This window comes from Gopherus flavomarginatus, chromosome 7, assembly GCF_025201925.1.
Source record: "Gopherus flavomarginatus isolate rGopFla2 chromosome 7, rGopFla2.mat.asm, whole genome shotgun sequence".
NCBI classification, from domain to species: Eukaryota; Metazoa; Chordata; order Testudines; family Testudinidae; genus Gopherus; species Gopherus flavomarginatus.
The window spans coordinates 68,606,456-68,634,052 of record NC_066623.1 but is presented as its reverse complement, the minus strand read 5'-3'; the positions used below and the strand labels follow the sequence as shown (position 1 = coordinate 68,634,052).

The 27,597-nt window shown below is 40.6% G+C and overlaps 1 protein-coding gene across 3 annotated transcripts in view; it reads right to left on the bottom strand.

Annotated features, from left to right (window-relative positions):
* The window catches only part of CDC73 (cell division cycle 73), a 185,395-nt gene that overhangs the window by 44,368 nt on the left and 113,430 nt on the right, over positions 1 to 27,597 (bottom strand). For all 3 annotated transcript variants that reach the window (XR_007775378.1, XM_050961449.1, XM_050961448.1), the window contains exon 11: positions 3,562 to 3,619. Coding sequence is in view for 2 of the 3 variants with exons in the window: in XM_050961449.1 (XP_050817406.1) it covers positions 3,562 to 3,619 (58 nt within the window). In the remaining variant the exon portion in view is untranslated. The remainder of the gene's footprint in view (positions 1 to 3,561; positions 3,620 to 27,597) is intronic.

Below are 27,597 nucleotides of genomic sequence, written 5' to 3'. Positions count from 1 at the left end.
CCTTTCTAGCACTGAAACAACTGGGAAGATAAAAAAAGAACAAAAAAGGATACAACGCCACAGCACAATCTAAAAACAATTTAGATTATTCAATACTTAAATAGACTTTCATGGGGAAACTATTTTACAAAAGCAAATCTTTAACCATTACTTTCACTAAAAAGATCCCAAGGAATTAACAAGGTATATACTCACAACATCTCGTGATCTACCCAGACCACACAAAGCAGTAGTTTTATATATTGCTTTAGCAACATCACTATTCACTGCTTAGTGAAAAGCTTAAAGAGCATCACTAAATTTATTTGACAAAGCTACGAAAAAAATTCTTGCATAACATGTCCCAAAACAATATGGCCTTTGCAAACATCTTCACAGTATCTACACCTGACCAAGTCCTGTAAACAAATTTCCCCCAATCTTTCAAAATTTACCAGCTGTAGCAGTAAACTTCTCTGAACGTGAGTATTTAACGTGAGCAAATCAATGACCACTGCATTATGATAAATCACTAGGGAATATCACAGATTATAAGATTAAAAGGGGAGAAGAGAAAATAAATATTGCGCTTCTTGGGGTATTCTGCACCAAAAAACTTAAAAATTCTATGCCCAATATTTTAAAATTCTTCAAATTGTATTTGTCAAAAACAACACTACATAACCATAACAGTTTCAATTATTTTGGTAATTTATTTCAAAATACCTGTCACCAAGTAGGTCTGTAACATATAGACAAATTTTCCCCCAGGAATAGAGAGTTAAGGAAACCTCTATGACAACGCAGTTCCTATTTCTCTGCCCGCTTCCTCTCACCAAAGCCCAGCTGAGGGAGAGTGTGGGGGGGGGGGGAGAGACCCAACAGCCCAGACGTGCCCCTCCCCCCAGCCAGTAAACCTCCCCCCCAGAGCCCAGCCATGGGGCCCGTCCAGCCCAGACACCCACCCCCTTTCTTCGCTCCCTCCCCCTGCCTCCCACTTGAGTCCAGAGGGAGAAACATCCTAATGCATGGTCCCAAGGCTGCATGAAATTTCCTGTACACTGCCTTCTCCTTCCCTCAGAGCATGCTGGGAACTGCAGCTGCCAGGAACCCTCTAGCTCCCTCCTCCTCCCCCCAGCAGTGTCTTCTATGTGTGAGCTGGGCTATGCCAGGTCCTCAAGGGGGGCTAGCAGCACTGCAGCCCATTTCTGTAGGGGAAAGGAAATGCAGCGCGCCTGTTAATTTCTGCAAAATTCTGCACTGCGCAGTGGTGCAGAATTTCCCCAGGAGTAGTATGGGTTTCCGTATAGCAGGGCCAATATTAGTCTGCGACACTGTACTGTTGGGTTGGGATTGTTAAGTGGCTTCTAGTGTCACAATAAAATTGCCCCCCTCCCCCCACGGGGTCCCCTGGCTAAGCACCAGCATTGTATATTGCTAGTGCTTTGAGACACACTGGAAAGAATTCAGGGAGGGTTGAAGGTGTGAGTGTGGAGTGAAAGATTTCTTTGCAGGTTGTGAGACGCCAAAGGGGGAGGAAGAGAGAAGAGAGTGGGTTAACTCGATGCTCCATCTAGCTCCGAAGATAAGATGCTGACTCCAACCCAAGGCCACGGCACACAACCGACTCTCAGCTGCCTGCAAAGAAAGACGGGCCTGGATTCGAACCCCAATCAGTTGTGAGAAAGGAGGATTCAGCTGAACAGAGCTGCAGGGGCTGCAAAAACGAGTGAGACGGCGAAGGCCAGCAAGAGGGAAAACAGAGTCTTGCGCCCCTGAAGCCGGTGTGTTTTGGGAAAGCTGAGGAAGCCGCAGATGGCTGGTTTGGACTGGGACAAAGAGCACAAGTGAGAGTTCCCTGAATGAAACGCCCCCAAAAGAGCCCAGGACTTAAAATCTTCGAGAGCCGAAACAAGTTGGAGATCAACAGCGGACCCTGGACAGCCTGTGCACAAGACAGAACTCTCATCCACCCTTCCCCATGTTACACCCAGACTTGGCCAGCCGTGGGTTGTGCGTGTGCGAGTATGAAAGTGGGTTTGGGCATGGGCACTAATGCTTTCTTCCTTGCTTTGAGTGACATGGGGGGCCCCCACACTCACTGCTGTAATTTTATTAATAAAGCTTTAAAACTTAGTCACTTCATGTGCTCCTCCTCCTCTTCCCCTGACAACCCTGCAGCCCAGCCTGATCACCTGACACTCCAGGCAGATTGGTAACAGAAATCTGTCACACTAGGTATATTTAGTCTTGACTCAACATGGGGAGATGTTCTAGATGACCTCCCAAGATCCCTTCTAGCCCTATATTTTTATGATTCTGTGATTCTGATGCACAATATGTTGTGTGTTATGATCTCATCAGTAATGGATTGGGGAAGCGGGGGGGAGGGATTTTTCGGTCCACAATGCTTTTAAGAGTTTTTGCTCCTCCTCACCACACCAGTTTTTGATTTTAGTCTCCACCCTTCCACTATACCTCCCCTCCCTGAATCTGTCCCTTTCATCCCCCTTATATCCCTGATTCTTCTCTGAAACCCATACTCTCCCAGTCTGACATTCCCCTGTGCTCTTACTCCTCTCCCATCAATTCCTCTGGTCTCTCGAAACAAAAAAGCTGTCTTAGCATGTAAACCACCAATATTGTAAGGTATTCAAAGGAAGCCACGATCTTGGCTGGGGTTCTAAGAACTACCATAATGCTAATTCTACTAATACTAATATCTGAATAGCACCCATCACATTTTTAGATGCTTAGTGAACAAGAAGAAAGGGAATCTGTGGAAACGTTCTTGAAAATTAACAGTAGTGCCCAACGCATTACTAAGAAAAAAAAATCATGCCCGGATGGCATTTCCCTCCACCCTTATCACTGGGTCAAGACAAGTGCTTGGAAGAACTGTACTATCACTGAACACATTTGTACCAGTCACCAGATTTTTCCTAGGTCTAACAGGTGTAGTGATACTGAAACTTTGTCATGGAAGTACTGGTTTACAGAATGACTGCTTGATTTCAACATTTTAACTGCCAGTCTCAAGAAACTACAGAATAGAAATTTAATACTACACACGATTTCAATGCTGGCATTAAGTATTTGGAGAAAGTATAAAGTATAGAGGTTTCTTGCTTTAATGGTTCATAAGAAATCAGCTGTTAAATTCAACTCAAAATTGAAATGAAACACCCCCACACACGAACTCAAATACCTTAAATTTTGGGCACCAGTAGTTCTTGAATTGCTAGGTCTAGAAACAAAAGTTTTATGGTGTGCCAAAGTTGGGTTTAAAAGCATTCCAACAGTATATGGTATTTGATTCTAGCCCTGGTAGTTCACAAGAAATCAGACTGTAAAATTGCCACTAGTCCATCAACCTAGCAGTGCTATTTCTGCACTAGTTCGGGGTGAGCATAGCTAATCTCAGACCTTGGACCACTGTGGTGATAATGTTAATTAATACATAGTGGCTATATACTTTCAATACATATCTTAACAAAATGTATTAGGATTTTAGCTACAATCTTGTCCTAACTCAAAATGCATTCACTCCAGATAATACACAAATAAAGTAATACTGTTTACCTGGTCTTGGCACAGGCTGTGCTGCTGGGGTTTGAGTTTTCCGGGCAGAAGCACCTTCCTTTAAAAAGAGAAAAAAAGAGTTAACATTTACAGGAATAGCTTTTCTCTGATTCAGATTCCCTTTCAGTTACATATAAAACAGCTTTTAAATGATGATTAGGACATAACATATTCTAATAACTAAATATGCAGAAAACTTTGATCAGAAAACTTCACAACCATTGTTTTGGACTTAAAAAGTCTGAAAAATAAAAAAACAAAACTTTTTTGCATGTTAATGGTCTATCCACCACAACTAGTATATACTAGTCAACATTTTATCATAAGGTGAAATTGCTGATTTACAGGATTAACATTTTCACCTTTTAATAAGTAAATAAAAATATCTAGCTCTTAAATAGTGGTCTTTACCAGTAAATTTCAGAGTACTTTACAAGGGAGATCAGTGTCATTACATATGGCAACTGAGGCAGAGAGGTGAAGTGACTTGATCAAGGTTTCCCAGTAGACTAGTAGCAGAGCCAGGTCGCCTGAGTCCCAGTGCAGTGCACTGCTCTACTCACTAGGAAACAGTGCTTCCCCTTTTACATTGATCACTTGGACAAGATATAATATGTGAAAAAGTGGGTACCCATCCATATCACAAACCAGAACTGGTATTATTCTCTGAATCTGCTCATGAGATGCTCTGGGCTGGAATGTTATGGCCAGGATTTTGAAAGGCATTTCTGCTCTGAAAAGTCTGTATATAAAAACTGTACCTTCTTGCTCAGTAGATCTGAGCATGTGTCTTCCATGTCTTATCTGTTTACTTTAACATAAAAAACCAAATTTGTACCACCACTCTTTACTCCTGTTTGCTCTGCAGCGCCAACATATTAGCCAAGAATGAGCCAATTATAACTGGTTCTGCATCAACATTATAGTTGTTTCAAATGGAAGGACAAATTCTGTTCTCATTTATTCCTGTGAAACAATATTGGATATAAAATCCTTAGATAATGCACCAATGCAAAAAGGATGAGCTTAAGTTTACAGGTCTGACCGAATAATCGCTTTTTGATCTGTAAACTGAGCATACACTTGATCTGGAAGTCACTGAGACATTACAAACACTGAACCCCAAAATACCATTGTTATGAAGTGCTCCGCAACCCTAAATGGGGAACGATTTTCAAAAGAGCTATATGAAAAGGAAGTCAGCACCTGCTTCCCACATGGGTATGTAAACAAGTAACACTGTGCTATGTGACTAAGAAAATTCATCAGTAGGGGACTGAAGACCAGGAGCTACTAGATCAATGACACTTTTAAAAAGTCACACAACCCCTCTAAATCTTAGCATTTCTCCAATGTAAGTTAAAACCCAATCTTGATCTACAAAACTATGTGATATGAGCATAAGGGTGCATCAGTTGTCAACTTACTAAAAGGCTCAAATTCAGTCAGACATCTCTCCACTGAACTTCAAAAGAAAATGCCTGATTAATTACATACGGGTAGGACTCAGCTTAGTATACAGTCAGCTTCTACAACTTCTAAAGCAACGACTCTGCTGCTGACCTTGACACAAGGATTTAACTTCCTCCTTAGAAGAAAAGGATTAATGCTGAATTTCTCTGTGTTGTTTTCGGTTGGTTAAAATACCGTGGTCTATGCTGGCTGCTCCATTAACTTAAAAGATCCTTTTTGCAAGACATGCTGCATCTCTGGTCTGGACAAGCTATATTTTGCCACTATCCTTTCAGAGTAATTATTCAACTGCACAGAAATTGGTAAGAGTCAAAGCACTGCACTCTAAGGGCAAAGCAGCAAGCCAAACTGGCAAGAGCAAAGGATGGCTATCTTAGAGAGATCCCTTGCTACTAAAGAACAGCTTGAATGTGAGACTCAACACCTATTTTTTTTCTCCCCTGAGAAAGTGAGAATATGATTTCTGCAGTCCATCTTTACAGGAAAGTCAATGTCATGGTCTGCACGAAGACAATGTTGCCACAAAGGGGTTTTAGTTGTATATTTTGAAGAATACTCTTAATGTTGCCTCCCATAAACTTAGAGTTAAAAAAATCCCAAATTAGTAAATTTCCTGAAAGGGATGGATGAAGGTGCAGGGAGAATCATAGCAAGCGCCCACAGATAAAGACAAAAGCTCACAAACACAGAAAAAGCCATAGCTATTCAGTTTTAAACAGAGTTTTAGATCATACCCTAGCACTATTCTTTCTCAGATTCTATAGCAACATTTTTGTATAGAAGTCCATACTGTTTGATTTTGAGAGAGTAAATTCAGTTGTATTTAATTGTTGCCTTGTCTCCCTCCATCACTTTAATATAATAATTTAATTATTAATTGAAAAACTTTTTAAAATACCAACTAACCAACCTTAAATGTCATCTTACTGTGCAAAGAACATACAGCTCTTAAGATCCACCAGCTAAAAAGTGGCAATAGAAGTACTGGAAGGTGGGAGAGGAAAGAGTACAGGAATGAAGACACGACATGCCAAGTCAAAGAAGAAGTCTGCAACCCTCCACATAGCATGAGAGCAGAATGCAAAGTTTCAGCATTTTGTGACAAAGGCCTGGTCTACACTACGCGTTTAAACCGATTTTAGCAGCGTTAAACGGATTTAACGCTGCACCCGTCCACACAATGAGGCAGTATTGGCCTCTGGGCGGTATCCCACAGTGCACCATTGTGACTGCTCTCTACAACAATCCGAACTCAGATGCACTGGCCAGGTAAACAGTGAAAGCCCCGTGAACTTTTGAATTTCATTTCTTGTTTGCCCAGCGTGGAGCTCTGATCAGCACGGGTGGCGATGCAGTCCCAAACCCAAAAAGAGCTCCAGCATGGGCCGTACGGGAGATACTGGATCTGATCACTGTATGGGGAGACAAATCTGTTCTATCACAGCTCCATTACAGGAGACGAAATGAGAAAGCATTTGAAAAAATCTCCAGGCTATGATAGACAGAGGCCACAGCACAGTGCTGTGTGACAAGCGTAACGGAAAGCCAAAGAATCAAATGGATGCTCGTGGAGGGAGGGAGGGAGGGGGTACTGAGGACTCCAGCTATCCCACAGTCCCCACAGTCTCCGAAAAGCATTTGCATTCTTGGCTGAGTTCCCAATGCTTGTAGGGTCAAACACACTGTCCAGGGTGTTTCAGGGTATATGTCATCAATTTACTCCCCCCCGCCCATGAAAGAAAAGGGAAAAAAATTGTTTCTTGGCTTCTACTGTCTACTGCATGCTGCTGGTAGATGCAGTGCTGAGGCAATGAATAGCAGCATCCTCTCCCGTCCCCTCCCCGGTGGCAGACGGTACAATATGACTGCTATTCATCGCCATCATCAGCCTGTGAATGCTCCTGGATGGCCTCAGGTGAGGTCGTCCGGGGGCGCCTGGGTAAAAATAGGAATGACTCCCTGTCATTCCCGGTAAATGATACAGAACAGCTGGTAACTGTCCTCATCATAGCAACTGCGGGCTGAGTTCCATCAGCTGCCCGCCCCCCCTTTCATGTCTATAGAAAAGATTGTGTACTGCCTGGACTATCATAGCAGCGGGATGCTGGGCTCCTCTCCCCTGCACCGCTTAATGTCCTGCCTGGACTATCATAGCAGCTGGAGGCTGCATCCTCCCCATTTTATTTCACTAAAAAGTCAGTGTTTCTTATTCCTGCATTCTTTATTACTTCATCACACAAATGGAGGATGCTGCTACGGTAGCCCAGAAAGGTTGAGGGAGAAGGGAATCAACGGGTGGGGTTGTTGCAGGGGAACCCCCCGTGAATGGCATGCAGCTCATCATTTCTGCGGGATCTGACACGGAGCGGCTGTGCTCTCTGGTTCTCTGATACACTGGTTCTCTAGTACACTTGCCCCATATTCTAGGCAGGACTGACTCTATTTTTAGATAAACCATAAAGGAGGGATTGACTTGGGGAGTCATTCCCATTTTTGTCTTTGCGCCTCCGGCCGACCTCAGCTAAGGCCAGCCAGGAGCACCCATGACAGCAGCAGATGGTACAGAATGACTGATAACCGTCATCTCATAGCCAATTTACAATGGCACAGAAGATGGTACAGAACGACTGGTAACCATCTCTGCTACCTTGCAATGGCAAATGAATGCTGCTGTGTAGCACTGCAGTACCGCCTCTGTCAGCGGCATCCAGTACACATAACGGTGACAGTGACAAGGCTCCATGGTTGCCATGCTATGGCGTCTGCCAGGGCAATCCAGGGAAGAAGGGCGCGAAACGATTGTCTGCTGTTGCTTTCATGGAGGAAAGAATGAATGACGACATTTACCCAGAATCAACCGCGACACTGTTTTTGCATCATCATGCATTGGGATCTCAACCCAGAATTCCAATGGGCGGGGGAGACTGCGGGAACTATGGGATAGCTATGGGATAGCTACCCACAGTGCTACGCTCCGGAAATCGACGCTAGCCTCGGTACATGGACACACACTGCCAAATTAATGTGCTTAGTGTAGCCACATGCACTCGACTTTATACAATCTGTTTTACAAAACCGGTTTATGTAAAATCAGAATAATCCCATAGTGTAGACATACTCTAAGTTTCTGAAGAAAATCACTAGACTTCCACTCACAGGACTGGGCAAGACATACTACAGTCTTTGTCCCTGCAACATGCGGAACAACTTGAGTACTTCCAGCCAAATATACAAATATACAGGAAAAAAGCAACACCTAAGTGTAGTAAACTCTTATGACTAACAAATACTAACATTGCCAGCTATGTTCACTGCTAGTCATTTTGGCAGAAGCTTCCAGCTAATGGCAAAGGAAGGCAAGCGAGTTAGACTCCCATTTCCCATTCAGTGAGATTTGATTACCTAACTTCCTTTGGCTGGGGTTTTCCAGGGACAGTACATGTTTATGCATTGTGGTTGGATATTAGAGTCAGAAAGAGGTGGGAAACAACATCCGAGGGGAGAAATGTCTCCCCTGCGTAGCTACATCAGTAGAGCAGTTAAGTGAAAAAAGCCCAGCAAAACCTGGAAAGCAACATCCTATATTGAAGTGGATTTGGAAAGTATGACAAGGCACAATTTGGTCTTATCTGACTATATGTTAGTCATTCAATAGCAGAAAGATAAGAAATTATTTCCTAGAGAATAAAGCAAAAACATTCACTAATCTTCCACATTTCAAAGGACCACCATTTAAGCTGCATGGGGTAAATTATGAAACCTGGACTAACACTATACAATAAAGGACCTGAAAGAAAGCAGTATATTCTTGAAATCTTCGAAAATACAGGACAGGAAAAAAAGTAGTCACCTATTCATTAAACAATCACTCTTCTAGTATTAGCACTGGTTAAGGAGGCAATGAAGTGTCGCTAACCACACAGCTCCATTCTCTGACATCCCAATTTCACAACGTGTTCTAAGAGCCCTGAGCCAATCCCCACTACACGAACATTATGTTATAGTTGTCATACTTCTAGCTAAGTTAGACAGGATGGAATTCTTCAATAAAACCACTCCTTAAATCAGTCACAGGAGTCACTAGAGACACAGGGCACACTCCACCCCAAGGCCTGAGAACAATAACAGCACCTGCCAGCTATACAGGGTGAAGGATGGAGATTAGGAATCTAACAGTCAGGTTTGCAAGACAGTGCTGAGAACGAGCACAAGGTCAGCTCCTAAAAATCCCTCTCCACGCTACCCAGGATAAATCACGTGTACTTAATGTTAAAACCATATGGCACATTTCCAAAGGATACATCTAATTTATATTTACTGTAGAACATTATGCACCTTCTTCAAAGGCTAAAGAAGAATTATGATAAACTGTTGTTTTGAACAGCTTGCTGTCTCATAGCATCTGTTTTCTGATGGGTAGCACACAGAAATTGGCACTAAGAAGAATTGTACATCTGATTATCTTAGTTTTGTGGTGTTGGCATTATGAATTATAATGGCAAACTTTTGTTCTGTAAAACATATTTTGTAGTTTATATGTATGTGTGGTTTCTTTCTTCCATAGGCTACACATACAATGCCAGAATAATATGTACACAGAACCATCCTGAGGATATTATTAATTTCAAGGGGCACATGTTTTTCCCTGAATTTTCATCTTTATTGTAGAGAAAACCAATGGTCAATGATTCACACCTGAAGTCAAAGAAAAAATATAAATACCAGTAAATTACTAGAGAATGGAAGCATTTAAGATCATGAAGTGACAAGATATCTGATTAGTTGTGCTGTAGCAAATAATTTCAACAATTCTATTTAAATGGCTGGATAATATACAAAGGTGACCAGCATCCAGAAGGGGAAAAATATATGGACTCTTCAGAGAAATGACGAATAAAGAATTAGGGTCAAAATAAGGATTGTAATGAAGGAGAAAAGTGAAGTACAAAGAGGAGTTCAATCACGATTCAAAAAGCTATCAGCAAGCTGAAGATTCATGCATGAAGTAGTACATGGCCAGGAGAGAAAAAGCAGCACTTTTCCCATCGAGTAATGGAAAAAGCCAAGAACATTTTGTGAAATTGTCTCGTATTCAAAACAATGAAGGAAAAAGACTGAGCAAGAAGCAAATGAGACTCTCCTCAGAATATGGGATCAACGACAGGAAGATGGTGGATGAAATTTACTTTAGACAGCTTACAAAGATCCACCACGCCAAGCATTCCAACAATTCAGTAAAAACAGCTAATGAACTGTTGACAACTGATGATAAATACTCCTATAAAAGACATCTTACTTTGAAATTGCTTGATTCCACCTCTTTTCCCATTAAGATTACTGATGATTTAATCTTTCTGACCCTCACACTAAAAACCGTGCAGACCATGCAGTAGAAGCAGCAATTTTTAATAACTGTTTAGAGAGTACAAGATTTCAACACTACTTGTTTAAAATTTCCTGCAATGAGACAAATATATCAAGTTTGAAAAAAGTACATCTGGCACAAAAGTCATAAGCATGATAATTTTGCTGCCCTGAAAAAGAAAGTTGCTGAGCTTAAGTAGAGAATAAATATTACTTTTCAGTTGTTGTTTGCAAGTAAAGGTAAAGATTCTCATGTTCATTAGTTGTAGTTCAGTTTGTGTGTCATCTATCACTACAGATACATAATACTACGGTTTTCCAGAGGAAGACGAGAAGAGATAACTTGGAAAATTTAGTTGATACAGTAAGCATCAGGAGAAGTAGCAATGATCACACCTATTGAGCAAATGACACTCATTGTCTCACAAAAGTTTCTGAAAAACAAGGAACTTTTTTGCTCAAAGGATGACTACCTAATTCTTATGCATAAACTGTGTTAGACTGGTAAGGAGTAGATTATGAATATTCATAAACAAAGTCAGTAATTAGTCACAAAACCCTGTAACTTCAAAAACAAATCTTCTTTAGACAGACGTCTTACACAATATTTTAATCATGAACAAGTTAGTTTAGTTTTCCTAATTTATCTTGCAAAGTTGTATTTCGCTAACTCATGACTTACACACTTAACATAAGGGTCTTAATCAGCTTTCATTATCTGTTTTTCTGCTCCCACATAACTACCATTTTGCTTTTAGGTATGAGTATCAGCTTAATTTATTATTACATATTCAGATACGCAATAACGACATCCAGTGTATGCGTTTTCAGTAAAGAGTCATTCATTCCATTTCAATACTCCTTGCTCCTGTAGGATCAGACTCAACAACTCAAAATATGCATCAAGAGAACGTTAATCTTAAAGGATATTTCTCAAACTTCAACTACATAACAGAGCCTATGGTGAATGAGCAATGGGTACTGTTGTATAAATTTAGATGGAATAAATGGGCCAAAGGTGTTAACATAACCCAGTCAATGTCCAACATTAAACAGTGTTAAACAAGGTTCAGGGTTTGGTATAGAGAGACCTCAGACTGCTTAGAACCACGGCAAACACAACACTGAAATCCTTTTAAACTTTTATTAAAGGCACAGAAAAGAGGGAGAAACAGTTAAGCCATTGGAAGAATTAAGTAAGGCTTTCATTTTAACATTTCTTTTTCCCTTTAGCTGGAGAGAGTTTTAGAAGGAAAAAAACCCTTGTTTGAGAGTCTCTTAGTGGTATCAAAGATGGCAACAACTGTCCTTTCTGGGAAAAGAGAAGTAGTTAGTTGAGATGAACTAGAGCTGTTGCTGCTAAAATCTGAAACTATTTCATGCCAGGAGGGGTATGGGATTCAGCTGGAGCTGGTAGAGATGGCAGTATTATCTGGGTCCCTCTTTTTGGCCCAGTCGGTCAGGACATCTCTTAGGATTAGGACCAAAAAGGAGCAGGGGCCTCAGGTAACAGCCATGATGGTGAAGTTTGCTTCAGCAGCCTCCATCTGTTTTTCTATTCCCCTCCACTCCCCTTTCCCCCGGTCTCTTTCTTTAAGAACAGACAAAGGGAGTGATGAGTAGAATAGCCCATCCACTCATTATTCCCTCCACCAATTAAGCCTAATATACAACTCATCAATTTTGGTTCATTAATTGCCAGTTCCCTATCTTCTGGTTTTACCAAGCCTGATTAAAACAGAGTTCTTTAATTATATCCATATGGTCTTTTTATTTGAACTAATTCAGTCTGTCTGGTTCTCTTGCACCCGTTTATAACATGCATTACTGGAAGTAACAACCTATTTTCCATCATCTTTTGTTATTATAAATTGTTGTATTATTTATAAACCTTTACATACTTTTTACAATTGAACTCACAAAGTAAATGTATTGGCCCAATCATCACAACAGTACTCAAGACCTGTACCACTGGCATAAATAAAAAATACAATAATACATCTAAAAATCTGACTCTTTGCACATAATTGAAGAAACCAAAAAATGGTTTCTGATATTCTTACATGTCCTTGAAATTACTTTTTTTTATGTTCCACTCAACTCTTGCTTTTTCAGATATTTTTCTATTTTGGCTTTAGAACTTCCTAAACCACAACCAGCCTCTCATCACTCATAATATGGTATATGCCATTGTCATGTTAGCTAGTGAGTGAAACTTTCAGAATTTACATACATTATATCGCTGCTCATAGGGTTTCCATATGAAAATCCACAATCTGACTTTCTACCTTTCGAAGAAAACAGTTTTAGCAGCAAGGGACAGAGACATTAGTCTAGCTAGGCATAAAGCACTATTTCTATCTTTAAAAGCCATCAAACCAATAAACTGTGCATGAAACCTGTACACACAACTACACCTTCCTGTCAATGTAACTCTATCTTGTCTTCCTCTGCTAGTTACACTGACTTGCTGCATATTATTTTAATAGAGATTGCAAGTTCTTTAGGACAGTCTCTTACTATGCATTTGTACAGCACTCAGCACAACGTGGCCCCAGTCTGACTTACTTTAATACTAGTCAATATACTGAGTAGCTAGAAATTTTGAAAAATAATCATATTTGGGGAATAGTTTGCACTACAACATCACAACTTATCATTAAGGCTGCGAGTTTGTCATTTTGCGACTTTCTGAGACCTCCGTGACTTCTGCAGCAGCCAGTGTGGCTGGCCCAGGGGCAGTCTTGGGCCACCGCACCCCATCCCCTGGCAGCAGCAAGAGTTTGGGTATGGGAGGGGACTCAGGGACCAGAGTTGGGGGACTGAAGGGCTTGGGGTAGTGCTTACCTTCGGGGGCTCCCTGGAAGCGGCAACATAGCAAGCCAGGAGGCTCTGCCCACTGCCTCTGCCTTCAGGTACTGCCCCCGCAGCACCCATTGGCCATGGTTCCCGGCACCTCTGCCTAGGGGCTGCAGGGACATAACAGCTGCTTCCAGAAGCCACACTGAGCCGGATAGGGAGCCTGCCAGCCCCACCCGCCAGAGCACCCACCAGCCCCCAGGCCACTGCCACCCCCCTAGAGCACCCATGGTGCGCCTGGGCTGCCCCCTGCTCCAGAGCACTCAAGTTTTAGTCGAGGGTATATAGTACAAGTCATGGACAGGTCACGGGCCCTGAATTTTTGTTTACTGCCCATGACCTATCCCTGGCTTTTAATAACCTAAGATCCATAAATCTGGAAACCCTCGATGCCCAATCATTTCAGACATTGGCACCCTAACAGCAGGACTGTCTGGCTATGTAGACTCCATCCTCAGGCCCTACGCTACGAGCACTCCTAGCTATCTTCGAGACACCACTGACTTCCTGAGGAAACTACAATCCATTAGTGATCTTCCTGAAAACACCATCCTGGCTACTATGGATGTAGAAGCCCTCTACACCAACATTCCACACAAAGATGGACTACAAGCCATCAGGAACAGTATCCCCAATAATGTCATGGCAAACCTGGTGGATGAACTTTGTAACTTTGTCCACACTCACAAATATTTCACATTTGGGCCCCACAGCATGCCAACATTTTTATGGCTGACTTAGAACGTTTCCTCAGCTCTCGGCCCCTAATGCCCCTACTCTACTTGCACTACATTGATGACATCTTCATCATCTCGACCCATGGAAAAGAAGCCCTTGAGGAATTCCATCATGATTTCAACAATTTCCGCACCAACATCAATCTCAGCCTGAACCAGACCACACAAGAGGTCCACTTCCTGGACACTACAGTACTAATAAACGATGGCCACATAAACAACCACCCTATACCAGAAACCTACTGACCGCTATACTTACCTACATCCCTCCAGCTTCCATCCAGACCACACCACTCGATCCATTGTCTACAGCCAAACTCTATGATACAATCGCATTTGCTCCAACCTCTCAGACAGAGACAAACACCTACAAGATCTCTATCAAGTGTTCTTACAACTACCATATCCACCTGATGAAATGAAGAAACAGATAGACAGAGACTGAAGAGTACCCAGAAGTCACCGACTACAGGACAGGCCCAACAAAGAAAGTAACAGAACGCCACTCGCTGTCACCTACAGCCACCAACTAAAAACTCTCCAGCGCGTCATCAAGGACCTACAACCTATCCTGAAGGACGATCCATCACTCTCACAGATCTTGGGAGACAGGCCAGTCCTTGCTTACAGACAGCCCCCAAACCAGACGCAAATACTCACCAGCAACCACACACCACACAACAAAAACACTAACTCAGGAACCTATCCTTGCAACAAAGCCTGCTGCCAACTCTGTCCACATATCTATTCAGGAGATACCATCATAGGACCTAACCAAATTAGCCACACTATCAGAGGCTCATTCACCTGCACATCTACCAGTGTGATATATGCCATCATGTGCCAGCAATGCCCCTCTGCTGTGTATACTGGCCAAACCAGACAGTCTCTACGTAAAAGAATAAATGGACACAAATCAGATGTCAAGAACTATAACATTCAAAAACCAGTTGGAGAACACTTCAACCTCCCAGGCCACTCGATTACAGACCTAAAATTCACAATATTACAACAAAAAACCTTCAAAAACAGACTCCAATGAGAGACTGCTGAATTGGAATTAATTTGCAAATTGGACACCATTAAATTGGGTTTGAATAAAGACTGGGAGTGGATGGGCCATTACATAAAGTAAAACTATTTCCCCATGCTTATCTCTCCCCTCCTTCCCCGCAGTTCCTTATATCACCTTGTCAAGTGCTGAAAATGGGACATTTTCATTACCACTACAAACAGTTATTTTTCTCTCCTGCTGACAATAGCTCACCTTAAACTGATCACTCTCCTTATAATGTGTATGGTAACACCCATTGTTTCATGTTCCCTGTGTATATATACACACATCTTCCTTCTGTATTTTCCACTACATGCATCCGATGAAGTGAGCTGTAGCCCACGAAAGCTTATGCTACAATAAATTTGTTAGTCTCTAAGGTGCCACAAGTACTCCTATTCTTTTTGCGGATACAGACTAACATGGCTACTACTCTGAAACCTGTGATTAAAACATAACCTTACTTATCCACACAAAAGCAACAGGGAGCTTCCCAGCTGTCACAAATTTAACCAACTCTAGTCATATTAACTAAGGCCATTATTTTTTATAAAGTATACTAGTTTTTCCTCATATTCCTTAACCTAAAGCTGTCATAAGTGAATTAAATATTTTGTGATGCATTATTCTTGCTTTTTTTGTTGCCTTAATTTGCAAAATTCAGTAACTGACAATTGATTTCCCTGTCTTTAGTCGGGTCCCACTGTACATTTAAATACTGCCTATTTCTAAAGTCTGAAGGAGCATTAACATTCATAGTCGGAATTATATCAATTGACTGATGAACTGACAAAGTAATTTTCTTTAAGTCTGGTATTGCCATAATATAAATCATAACTACAATTTGGGAAAATACCCCGAAGATTATAAGACAGATGTATACTGTGTTGTACAACCTTTTCCCAAGAAGCATGTGTTATTTTTCCTTGGAGGAATCTTTTGTGCATACAAGTTAGCTTACATTCTAATGTAGTGCAACTTGGGTGGTGGCTGGTTATTTAAAAAGAAGTTGCTTATTGCTACTATTGAAGTCATGAATTATAGCAGTGAGTGAAGCTTTCAAAATTTGTATGCCTTACCTCACTGCTCATCTGGTACCCAAATGGTTTCCATATGAAAATCCACAAACTGACTGCACTGTTTTTTGACCTTTTGAAGAAAACAGTTTGAGCAGCAAGGGACAGAATTGACAATTTGATGCCATCTTGTGGCTTTCCTAATTGTGGAAGTTTAATTCTCATTTTGGTCCTTTCAACATTTTTGCCCTTTATCACATTTAAAAATAAAGTTGTGCTAGAGTTTTACTCAGAAACATTAAAAATTAAATATATCCACACTGCTGAAATATAACATAAGTGCAGATAAAGAGGATAATATGACAACAGAAGATAATAATTTGCACGGTCCATCTTCAGCCTGGACATATAAAATGTAAAACAGCTTTCCATATTACTGCCACTATAGCAAGCCTAATGATTCAACATTTCATCATTAAGTTTTTCTACTTATTAAAAGTTTTGGCATTTCAGTCAGGCAAGAATGAAACACTTCATCTGACAGTGAACTTGTAAACCCAAACATTGAGGAACATTTATCTATTCAATTTCAGGGAGAGCAATGTATAAAATATTATCTGATCTGAAACTACTACAGTATTTTAATGGGAAAGATGTACAAAGATGTGTGGTCACAATGCCCAGAAAAACCGGAGAACCAAACAAATCAAATCTAGAATTATTGCTGAATAAGCTTCTGCTCTTTGAGAAAGTGAGGGTTTACAGTCTATATCAAGTATACATTTTTGTAGAAATTAAGGTATATGTGCTTTCAATTACTACAAAAGAGATGCGCAATAAAAGGTGGAAAGACAAAAACTGCGAAGACTTAGAGATGGTAAACATGTGACCTGCTTGAGACATCCACCCATCCCATATTAATGATTCAGATTCTGTGAAATGCCAGATGTCTTTAAAAAAAGTTTCTTACCCTTATATTGGGGGGAGGAGGGGTGGTGGGTAACCCTGTTAAGTATGAACCAAGCACAAATAACTCAAATGTAAACTGCCTCCACTCATCTCAGTAGTATGTTCCCTGTTAAGTCCAATGATTCTATCAACCACACAACCTTTAAATATTTTGGGAGTGAAACTTGTATGGCTCGTCTGCACAGTTCTGTGTGTACAAACTGCACGTGCATATAGTCAAAGGGCTGAAATAAATTTGAGTCTGAAGATGTCTACCATAATTTTACATTATATTTTTACTACTGAATCCTACTTTATTTCATTGTATTCAGGTTCTTATATCAGACTCCTTACTGTGCTAACTGAATGCAATTGTGCAGGGGTGGCCAAACTTATTGACTCTCCTAGTTGCATCCGATAATCTTCAGAAATTTCAGAGCCTCGCTCCTGCTGAACCCCCGAGACACCACTCCCTCCCCACAGGGCTGAAGCCCCTAGTCCTGTCACCCTGCTGCAGGGCATAGGGCCTGAGCTCTCCCCCATCCCCCAACAAAGCCTGGTAGGTAAAGAACAGGGTGGCGGTATGGGAGGTCCCCCAGCCGCACTTTAACAGTAAAAGAGCTGTATGTGGCCTGAGAATTGCAGTTTGGCCACCCCTGCTATAGTAGTTTAATTGATAACACTATTTAAGGGCCATATCTACCACTAATCACTGGGAAAACTGAGGTGAATTGAGTATAATAAGTAGCCTATTTTATAGATCTGGCCCCTGACCATAATTCAGAATTAATCTGACCCAATTTGTCTACAATATGAAGCAAAACTCTGCTATGACCTCTTCATTCCCCACTCCCCCCAAGAATCACAATTAGGATCTTCACGCAAGCCTATTAATAATCAACTAGTCAGGAATAAGGCAAAAATAAGATGGGTCACAAAAGCTCAGCAAATATACTATATTAAGAATACAATTACAGTGGAGTTGCATCTTACGCAGGTGTTAGGTTCTAAAGTCAGTGGGAAGGCAAAAATTGTGTATATGCAAAATTACCCTTGAAAATCCCTTAAATCGCCCATAAAGTGTACTGTACATGGTTGTGTACAGCATACAATCCTATACAGCAATATGTATAATGTATACAGTAATGTACAGTATATAATAGAGTACATGTGCAAAATATAATTTTACAATACTGTATTTTTAATTACAGGGGGTTGTCAGGCTTGATGTCGATCCAGGAGACAGAGCTGACGGAGAGCTTGGGTGATTGAGAGCAAGTCTTCGACGAAGTGGCTGGCTCTGGTTCAGCTCGAGAAGTTGATTGCATAGGCTCATCTGCTGCTGGTTGTTTTTCCTTGAAAAACATGGTGATCAGCAACTGTTGCTGTTGTTTCTTGAGCTGCTCAAACATTTCTTGATATGACCTCAAATCGTCTGTAATACGACGTGTGGTTTTGAGGCTTCATTCCATAGAAGGATCATATTCAGAAATTAAATCAATCGAGTGTTTCGCTGCTAGGAACACTTCAGCAAACTTATGAAGATTCCAACTTGCTGGATCTTCCTGTTCGTCGTCTGTAGTCTTCTGTAGACATTTTATCATTTCCTCTAACTTTTCGTTAGACAATGTTTCTCTATGGCTCTCAATTAATTCTTCAATTTCTTCCTCAAGGATGTCAACGAAGCCATCACCACCCACTTGCCTGGCCACCTGAACAATGCGTTTCACTTCTTTGTCAATGGTTGGGAAATCCTTAAAATGATTCACACATTCTTTCCATAGGTTTCGCCAACATGCATTGACTGTTTCAGGCTTGATTGTATCCACTGCCTGTTTAATATAAGTGATGCAATTGGCAGTGTTGAAGGACTTGCAACACACTCCATCACATTAAGATTGAGATCAGCACCCATAGTGCTACATATACGTAAGAATGTAAGCCTCATACACGTGGCCTTGAAACAGCGCCTTGGTTGAGAGATTGGAAGATGGAGGTGGTATTGGGGGAAGGGAGAGAAAGATGACCTCAACATCATTATGTGCAAACGAGAGTGCCGCAGGGTGGCCAGGAGCATAGTCTACGATCATCAATATTTTAAAGTCAAGTCCTTTCTCTTCGAGGTACCGCATGACCTCCGGAATGAAACACTTGTGGAACCAATCCAGAAATAATGCTGCCATCACCCAAACCTTTTAATCTGATTGCCAGAACACAGGCAGGAGATTTTTGTTCTTGCCTTTTAGGGCACGGGGATTTGCAGTCCTGCAGAGCAAGCCTAGCTTTATTAAATGCCCAGCTGCATTGCCACAGAACACCGCACGGTCTTTAGCTGCTCTGAAGCCAGGGGCTTGTCTTTCTGATTTCGAAATTTAAGTGCGGTTGGGCATTTTTTTTCCAGAAGAGCCCAGTCTCGTCAGCATTAAAAACTTGTTCTGGAAGATAGCCCTTTTCTTCTATGATTTTCTTTAAATTGTCTGGGGAAGGCTTTTGCTGCCTCTTCATTGGCAAATGCACTCCACCAATAGTCTGTATGTTATTGAGGTTGAAGCGGTTCCTAAAACTGTCAAGCCAGCCTTGCCAGGCTTTGAATTCCTTCTCATCAGAAGGCTGTCCCTCTTCAGCAAGAGGTTTGAACAGCGCGTAGAGGCTAAAAGCCTTTTCTCGCAACATGTTGCCATCGATCGGCACACATTTATGGTTCATGTCTTGCATAAGTTTAATGCCTTTTCAGTCTTCACTAAAGTCTTTGCACGCACCTGGCTCGCCACCTTAGCAGTTATTGGAGCACTTGATGCCATGGCTTGATGAATTTCTCTCTCTCGAATCTTGATGGCACGGATGCTAGATTCATTGCAGCCATATTTACGCGCCACGTTGGAGACTGACATACGGTTTCTCAGTAAGTCCAACACAGCCAGTTTTTCCTCCAGTGTTGGAACAGATCGCTGTTTCTTTGGTTGAGCACCAGATGAAGTAGTTGACTTGCGTTTAAGGGCCATGTTGTACGAAAAATATGTATTTTTAAACACTAGAATCACACTCAGCGCAGCGAGATGCTCACGCTATGAGAGGCACACAGGAACCGAGACCGACTGAGGGAACAACAGATTCACGTCTCCCATCTCACGCTCACTCTAGGGCACAAACTCATTGAGTGGAATGGTGGGTGGAATCGCCTGCACAGGTATCTTGTTATTTTTCCTTTTTTTGCCGAGCGCACATAGTTGAATTCGCATAAGTTAAATGCGCGTATAATTGACTCGCCTGTACATTTGTTTGAAAATGGGTAGGGGGGTTGAGTGTGTTGGCTTCGGGGGGGCATATCTGGGCTCTGCGGGGGAGGGGTTGTGGGTGTCTGACCTCCCGACTGGGCTCAGAGAAACAGGAATTGGGTTGTCATACGGTTTCTTTAACTCTCTACTCCTTCAGAAATTTTTGTGTGCGTCTACATTGTTACAGACATACTTGCTGACAGGTATTCAGAAATAAATTACCAAAATAATTGAAACTGGTATGATTATGTAGTGTTATTTTGATAAAGAAAATTTGCAGAATTTTAAAATATTGTGTGCATAATTTTTTAGTGCAGAATTTTTAGGCACAGAATGTCCCCAGGAGTAATATGTGTAAGAAGCTTATTTAATCATTCTACAAAAAAGGAAAGGTCAGAGTAATTAGTGGACAGATCCCCTGCTCTCACGAGATATTTTCTATCTAATGATCTCAACTCAGACTGTTGCCAACCTTCAGGCACGTAAGGAAGATTGGTAATAGGGTCAAAGTAAAAACTTAACATAAATATACAAATTTATTTTACTTTGGATAAAAATTATTTTATCCAGTTCAGAGTGTCATTCAGAGTCCTGTTCTCCTCTGTCAAGCAAAGATGTGTCCACAATATCCTAACTTCCATTTCTTTAAAATCAAGCAAGTTTCTCATTCTCTTTATTAGTCAATAGAAGATGCACACGTAGATATCACTAAACAACTTATACATATTTCTTCCTGTTCAGATCATTAATTCGAAGAACTATTTCAAGACTATTACTTGGCAGTACACAAGACATTTGACATAATTTTAAGTAATTAGAGAGCCATCAAAGATTTAAACTTTGTCAAAAGGCACGTGAGTGGCAACACAATGCTCTGCTCAGCATAGCACACTGAAAGTTTATTTACATATTCTAAGTAGAATTCATGTGATGTATGATTCAAATAAAGTTTTCAACTGCGATGTGCATAATGAATTCATTGCAATCTTCCGGATAACAGTGGGTAATATTAAAACTCCAAGTTTGTGCATGGATTTGTGGTTCGAAAATCACCTGTGCCAATGGCAGGGACAGAACAGAAATGTATGTAACAGTGCAGTTTGATGCAGAAGCCGCATAGGAGATAAGCAGGCTTATATATATTATAATAATGTAAAATATAAAAGACATCTGTTAACTAGACATCTCTAACATTGTGGATTAAAAGAAGTTACAAAATAAATACCAAGGAGTCCGGTGGCACCTTAAAGACTAAACATTTATTTGGGCATAAGCTTTCCTGGGTAAAATGAAAATATGACCAGGGCCAGTCATAACCATGCTGTGAGTCTTTTACTGCAGCACAGACATACCCTCAGAAAACAGCAAAGGATCAGGTTTTGCCTGAAGAGGAAAGGAAATTCAACTGATGTCACACAGGATTGCTCAATAACACAAACATGAAAGCTGATGCAGATATAGTATAATGACCAGTAAATAATGCATAAGAAATGCGGTGATAAAATCACTGATTCTATACAGATTAAGACTTCAGAAGTTTATGCTACAGCACGTATTTCTGGATTATAAAAAAATTAAAAATTCAAGTAGATTTTGACAGAATATTTACTGTTTAAAATTATGAACGCTGAAAAAAACAAGGAGGAAGTCATTCTGAAAAAACACTTGTATGTGATATAGTCTCAGAAACTTTGTTTCTTTATGGACAATGCTGCAATATTATTAGGACTAGTGTGCTTACTGTACTAATAAAATACTCATTCACTAATTCCCCATTTACAATTAGATTGTGTGGCCTAACCCCAAATAATTTTTTATCCATTAAGTGTATGCCATATTGATTTTGTATCATTCCAATTTATTAAATCGAAGTCTTGTGTGGTACTAAGTCAAACATCTTACAGAAGTTTAACATATATTACATCAACATGATTACCTTTATCGACCAAATTTATAATCTTGTAAAAAAAAGTTAGAATTTATTTTTTATAAACCCATGTTGACTGGCATTAATAATAGAGAATTACTAAAGACTTAAGTAAGGGTTATATTTGTCATTTTATTATTTTATCTGGGACTGAAGTCAGGCTGATAGCTAATATTTTGGCAGCATTTAAAAAGGGTAAACAGCATGACATGGGTAATTTATAATGCTTTCTTCTAGTTCTGTGGAACTTCTCCAGTGTTCTAAGACTTACTGAAAACCCAGCAAGATCCTCAGCCAGCTCTTTTAAAATTTTTGCATGCAAGTAAGCTGGACTTGCAGATTTAAAAGCATCTAGCCTTAGTAGCTGCTGATTAGCATTCTCCTGAGTTACATTTGGAGTGGAAAGTGTTTCATCATCATAATATGCTATGCCTACATCTAGCTTTTCCCAAATATATATTTATTTCTGCCTTTTCTGCATTATTACTGACAGTTCTACCACTTCCTCCTAGTAATGGACCAATACCATTGTTGGCATTCTTTTTTGTTCCTAATATACTTCAATTCCTCATTGTTCTTAACTCCACTGGCCATAGACTTCTCCTTGTTTGCTTTCACTTCCCTTATCAATTTTCTACAATTCCTAGCTTCCGATTTATATTAATTTCTATCAACTTTCCCTTTCTTCCATTTATTTATATACACACACAAGGTTATCCTATTTAAATTATATACACACAGACACATAGGTAGGTAGATTTTTATGGCTGCTTGCACTTCCTGTCTAAGTCTGGTTGGTTTCTGACCAGTGTGGCCTTCTCTCTAGATTGTAGCTTTTTGGGCATCTAGTAAAATGTTTTAAAGCAGTTCCCAATTGTCATTCATAATTCATGAATTTACTGAGAAAGTAAGAGACTGCATATGTAAAACATGCCCATGACTATCACTGCAAGCATGTTTGCATTTGACTAGTGTAACCTTTTCCATCTTAACACTGTAATAAAATTTTTGCACTCAGTATGTGCAGAGCTATCATTAGTTGTGTAATACTATAGCAAAAGTGCTGTATAACATACATACATTTAACTATCTCAATTGTTGGATAAAAATGCTAATATTTTCATTTGTTTTGTTTACACATGCTTTTTTATTAAAATTCAGATAATTAAAATTCTTGGCTTGTATTGTGAATACATTGTTCTAGTTCATGACATGACACTTAGATACAAGGGTATCAAAGCTCAATTTTATAAGGATTTATCAAGTACTATAATGAAGTTACTCAGCTATTAACAGGCTATAAAAATGTGAAAGGATTTTGGCCACATAAACCATGAGAAGAGTGTTTTCACTGAGTCTTTGCCATTTTCAGCTCTCTTCAGTATTGCTTCTAGGCTCCCCATTATTCTGCTCTCCTCTGCAGTGAAATGTAAAGAACGTTAAATTAAGAACTTCTGAAAGCACTGAGAAGATGACATGCTACTTTTCTTATTCATGCCATGTATGAGTCACATGTTAGACGGTTTTCCCCTAAGCTTTCGTGCAATTGTATCAGGGGGGTTAGTTATAGCACAGATGTCCTTTGAAATGGTTAAAGCACAGCTGCATTTAGTAGCTCAGACAGTCTTTATAAGTGAAGGTCAACAGTAAGTGGATATAAAGAGCCACAGCAGGATGTCAGCAGACCCCATCAGTTCTGTCCCCCCTCGCTGGTCCTAGTGCCTCCCATTCACTTGCAGCCCTCCCGATCAGCGCCTCCTCCTCCCTCCTGATCAGCTGTTTCATGGTGTGCAGGAAGCTCTAGGGGAAAGGGAAGGAGTGAGGGGACAGCAGGCTCAGGGGAGGGTGCGGGAAGGGGTGGAGTGGCGGCAGGACCTGTGGCAGAGCCAGGGGTTAAGCACCCCCAGGCACATTGGAAAGTTGGTGCCTGTAGCTCCAGCCCCAGAGTTGGTGCCCATGCAAGGAGCCGCATATTAACTTCTGAAGAGCCGCATGTGGCTCCGGAGCCATAGGTTGGCCACTGCTGGAATAGAGAGTTTGAATATGTTCCATTTTAAAAACAGTTTTAGTAATTTTGTATCTTATTTACAAAAGAGGTTTTACAACTTTACAGTTCAGCATTAAAATGATAATGCCCAGCTATCACTGAGCTGCTGAAGAGATTGTTGACTGGCCTGGAGTTATCTGGCAAGAAATATCTGTTAGTGCTCCTAGAAATTTAGCAGAATTCCAGTTGCCCTTAACACTCTCCTGGATTTTACAATAAACCTGAAGGGAATGAAATAGCAGAATCTCTCCCTTAGAATTTTACTCCTAGGACACTACCCACCAATTCTGTGGATAGTATAGACGTACCCAATGTTAGAGCTGATTACTCAGGTGTAATACACAGCCAGCTCCTCTTCAACCGCAGCTAACTGAAGAGCCATATTTGAAGATCTTTGAGACAGTTAATGGAAAGTATGACAAGGCTTACTCAGTGCACATGAAATTGAATGCTGTACTGAATGACACGCAAAAAGTGGCTGCTGGTACTTGAATTGAAAAAAACTTGACAATGCTCTTCACTTTTGACACATGTAAAGAGAAAGCTGTCAGAACTACTACATTACCAATGAAAAGCTGCGTTGTATGGGCACCCATAACACCTTTGGTGTGCATATTCATTTATCATTAAAGCCTAATCACAGGTCATATTAGCCACATTGTTGGTCACAGTGAAAATAAAAGGAAACAAAAGGTAAGAATAAATGGTCAGTTTTCAGAATGGAAAGAGGTAATGAGTGGTGTCCCCAAGGCATCTGTATTGGGACTAGTCTTATTCAATATATTCATAAATCATCTGGAAAAAGGGATAAACAGTGAGGTGGCAAAATTTGCAGATCATAACTATCTTGCATAGTTTTGTAAGTCCTCTAGGCAGACTGCAAAGGGCTACAAAAGGATCTCTCAAAACTGGGTGACTGGAAAACAAAATGATAGATGAAATTCAATGTTGATAAATACAAAGTAATGCGCATGGGAAAACAATCCCAATTATACATATAATGATGGGGTCTAGATTAGCTGTTACCACTTGAGAAAAATCTTGGAGTCATTCTGCATAGTTCTCTGAAAACATCCACTTAATGTGCAGCGGCAGTCAAAAAAATTAATAGAATGCTGAGAATCATTAAGAAAGGGATAGATAAGACAGAAAATATCATATTGCCTCTATATAAATCCATGGTAAGCCCACACCTTGAATACTGCATGCAGATGTCAGCACCACATCTCAAAAAAGATATATTGCAATTGGAAAAGATTCAGAAAAGGGCAACAAAAATTATTAGAGGTATGGAATGGCTGCCATATGAGGAGCGATTAATAAGATTGCGACTTTTCAGCTTGGAAAAAAAGACAACTAAGGGGAGACATGATAAAGGTCTATAAAATCATGACTGGTAGGGAGAAAAAGAAATAAGGAAGTGTTATGAGAAGCAGTAAAAACACAAGAACTAGGGGTCACCAAATGAAATTAATTGGCAGCAGGTTTAAAGCAAACAAAAGGAAGTATTTTTTCACACAATGCACAGTCAATCTGTGGAACTCCTTGCCTGAGGATGTTGTAAATGCCAAGACTATAATAGGGTTCAAAAAAGAACTAGATAAATTCATGGATGATAGGTCCACCAGTGGCTACTAGCCAAGATGGGCAGGGATGGTGACCCCAGCCTCTGTTTGCCAGAAGCTGGGAACGGGCGACAGGGAATGGATCACTTGATGATTATCTGTTATATTCATTCCCTCTGGTCTATCTGGTGTTGGCCACTGTCGGAAGCCGGGATACTGGGCTAGATGGACCTTTGGTCTGAACTAGCATGGCCGTTATGTTATCTTCCGTGGACTCAATATATTGATTATGTTTTTAAACTGTCAGCAATATAGTGGGCTGGTAATACTGGTATATGGTAATGCTCAGTTGCACAATGGAAGGAATACACTACCATTTGCAGGGTTGTTACCATGAAGCTGATGACACCTTCACTGGGAATACTGCTCCATCAATCAGACAGTAGAGACGTGTGAGGAGCTTGTACAATAAGAACACCAACTCTCTTTTTCACATCATCCACTTCACCATTCAGAAGACTTCCTGCAGGCCATTTCCAGCTTGGTATTGGTAACACAACTTACCGGGAGCGGGGAGAAAAAAAATCAAGCATATAAGGATTTTCAACTCTATGAAATGGCGTATTGCTGTCACAACTATATATAGCAAATGTGTGGTGTCAAGTTAGTTTTTCTGGTCATTGGCACACTACCCAAAAACCTTTTAATATCCATCTGATGAACATCTGAGGACCTTCCAGGAGTAAGAGATTTTAATGCTGAAGCAGATAGAGTAACAAAACTTATTCTCCCATATCATTCTCTTCATCAAAAGACTCTGATAGCATCATCATAAAACATGAAGATGAAGCAGAAGGGGGATGCACAGAAGAAAACTTTTCTGCAGATCAGTTTTCCCTTTCTTGCTGTTTGACTGCAGTAGTCTATCTTTGACAGTAGCTGAATACATTAAAGAATTCAAAAAATGTTTGTCCATTCTAACTACACACATCACATACACAGAAGAACAGAACTAATTTTCCCATGTTCAAGTCTAGTAAAAAAAAAAAAATCCAAGGAAATGATATTGGCTTCCACTGACTGCGTAATTCATGTCACTGTTCTTTGTGTCTCACTACTTCTGGAATACTTTCTAGATTATGAAGTTACTCTTTTATTTCAGTAAACCAGTAGCCATTCAGTTCTCTTTTTAACTGCTGCTCTTCCAGAAGAATCCAGCCAATCAAAAGCTTCAGGCATACTGCCCCCTCCCTCACATGACCCTTACAGAATCCCAGATCACATGGAAAGGGAGAGGGCATGCAGTCCCTCCATCCTGCAGCAAACACAATGGACTCTTCGGCAGCAAGAAGGAGGGGGCTTTACAGAGATATGATATCACACCTCTTCATTGCTATTTAACTTTTCATATTCTCAGCAAGGTTTGGCTGGGGATAACTGTGTATGGAGGAAGGGAGGTCATGAAGGAGATTTTTGTTAATGGGGAAGGAATGAGGGTTTACTTACAGAAGTATTTAATATGGGTTGTTTGCTTTGTTGAAGGTGGAGTTTGTGTGGGCGCGGGGATTAATAGCTGTGATGACTTTTGTTTAAGGTAGAAGCTTAACGGCTGTGTATCTTTGCTCTTAGAGTTGGGGGAAGCGGTTTAATGACTTGCCAGGTCAGTTGAGACTGTAAGCTATTCAGGGGTGTCATTTCTTTAATGTCCTTTCTAAACCATCATGTACATGATGGGTGTACACACACACACACAGTTTGCTCTGAAAGATTC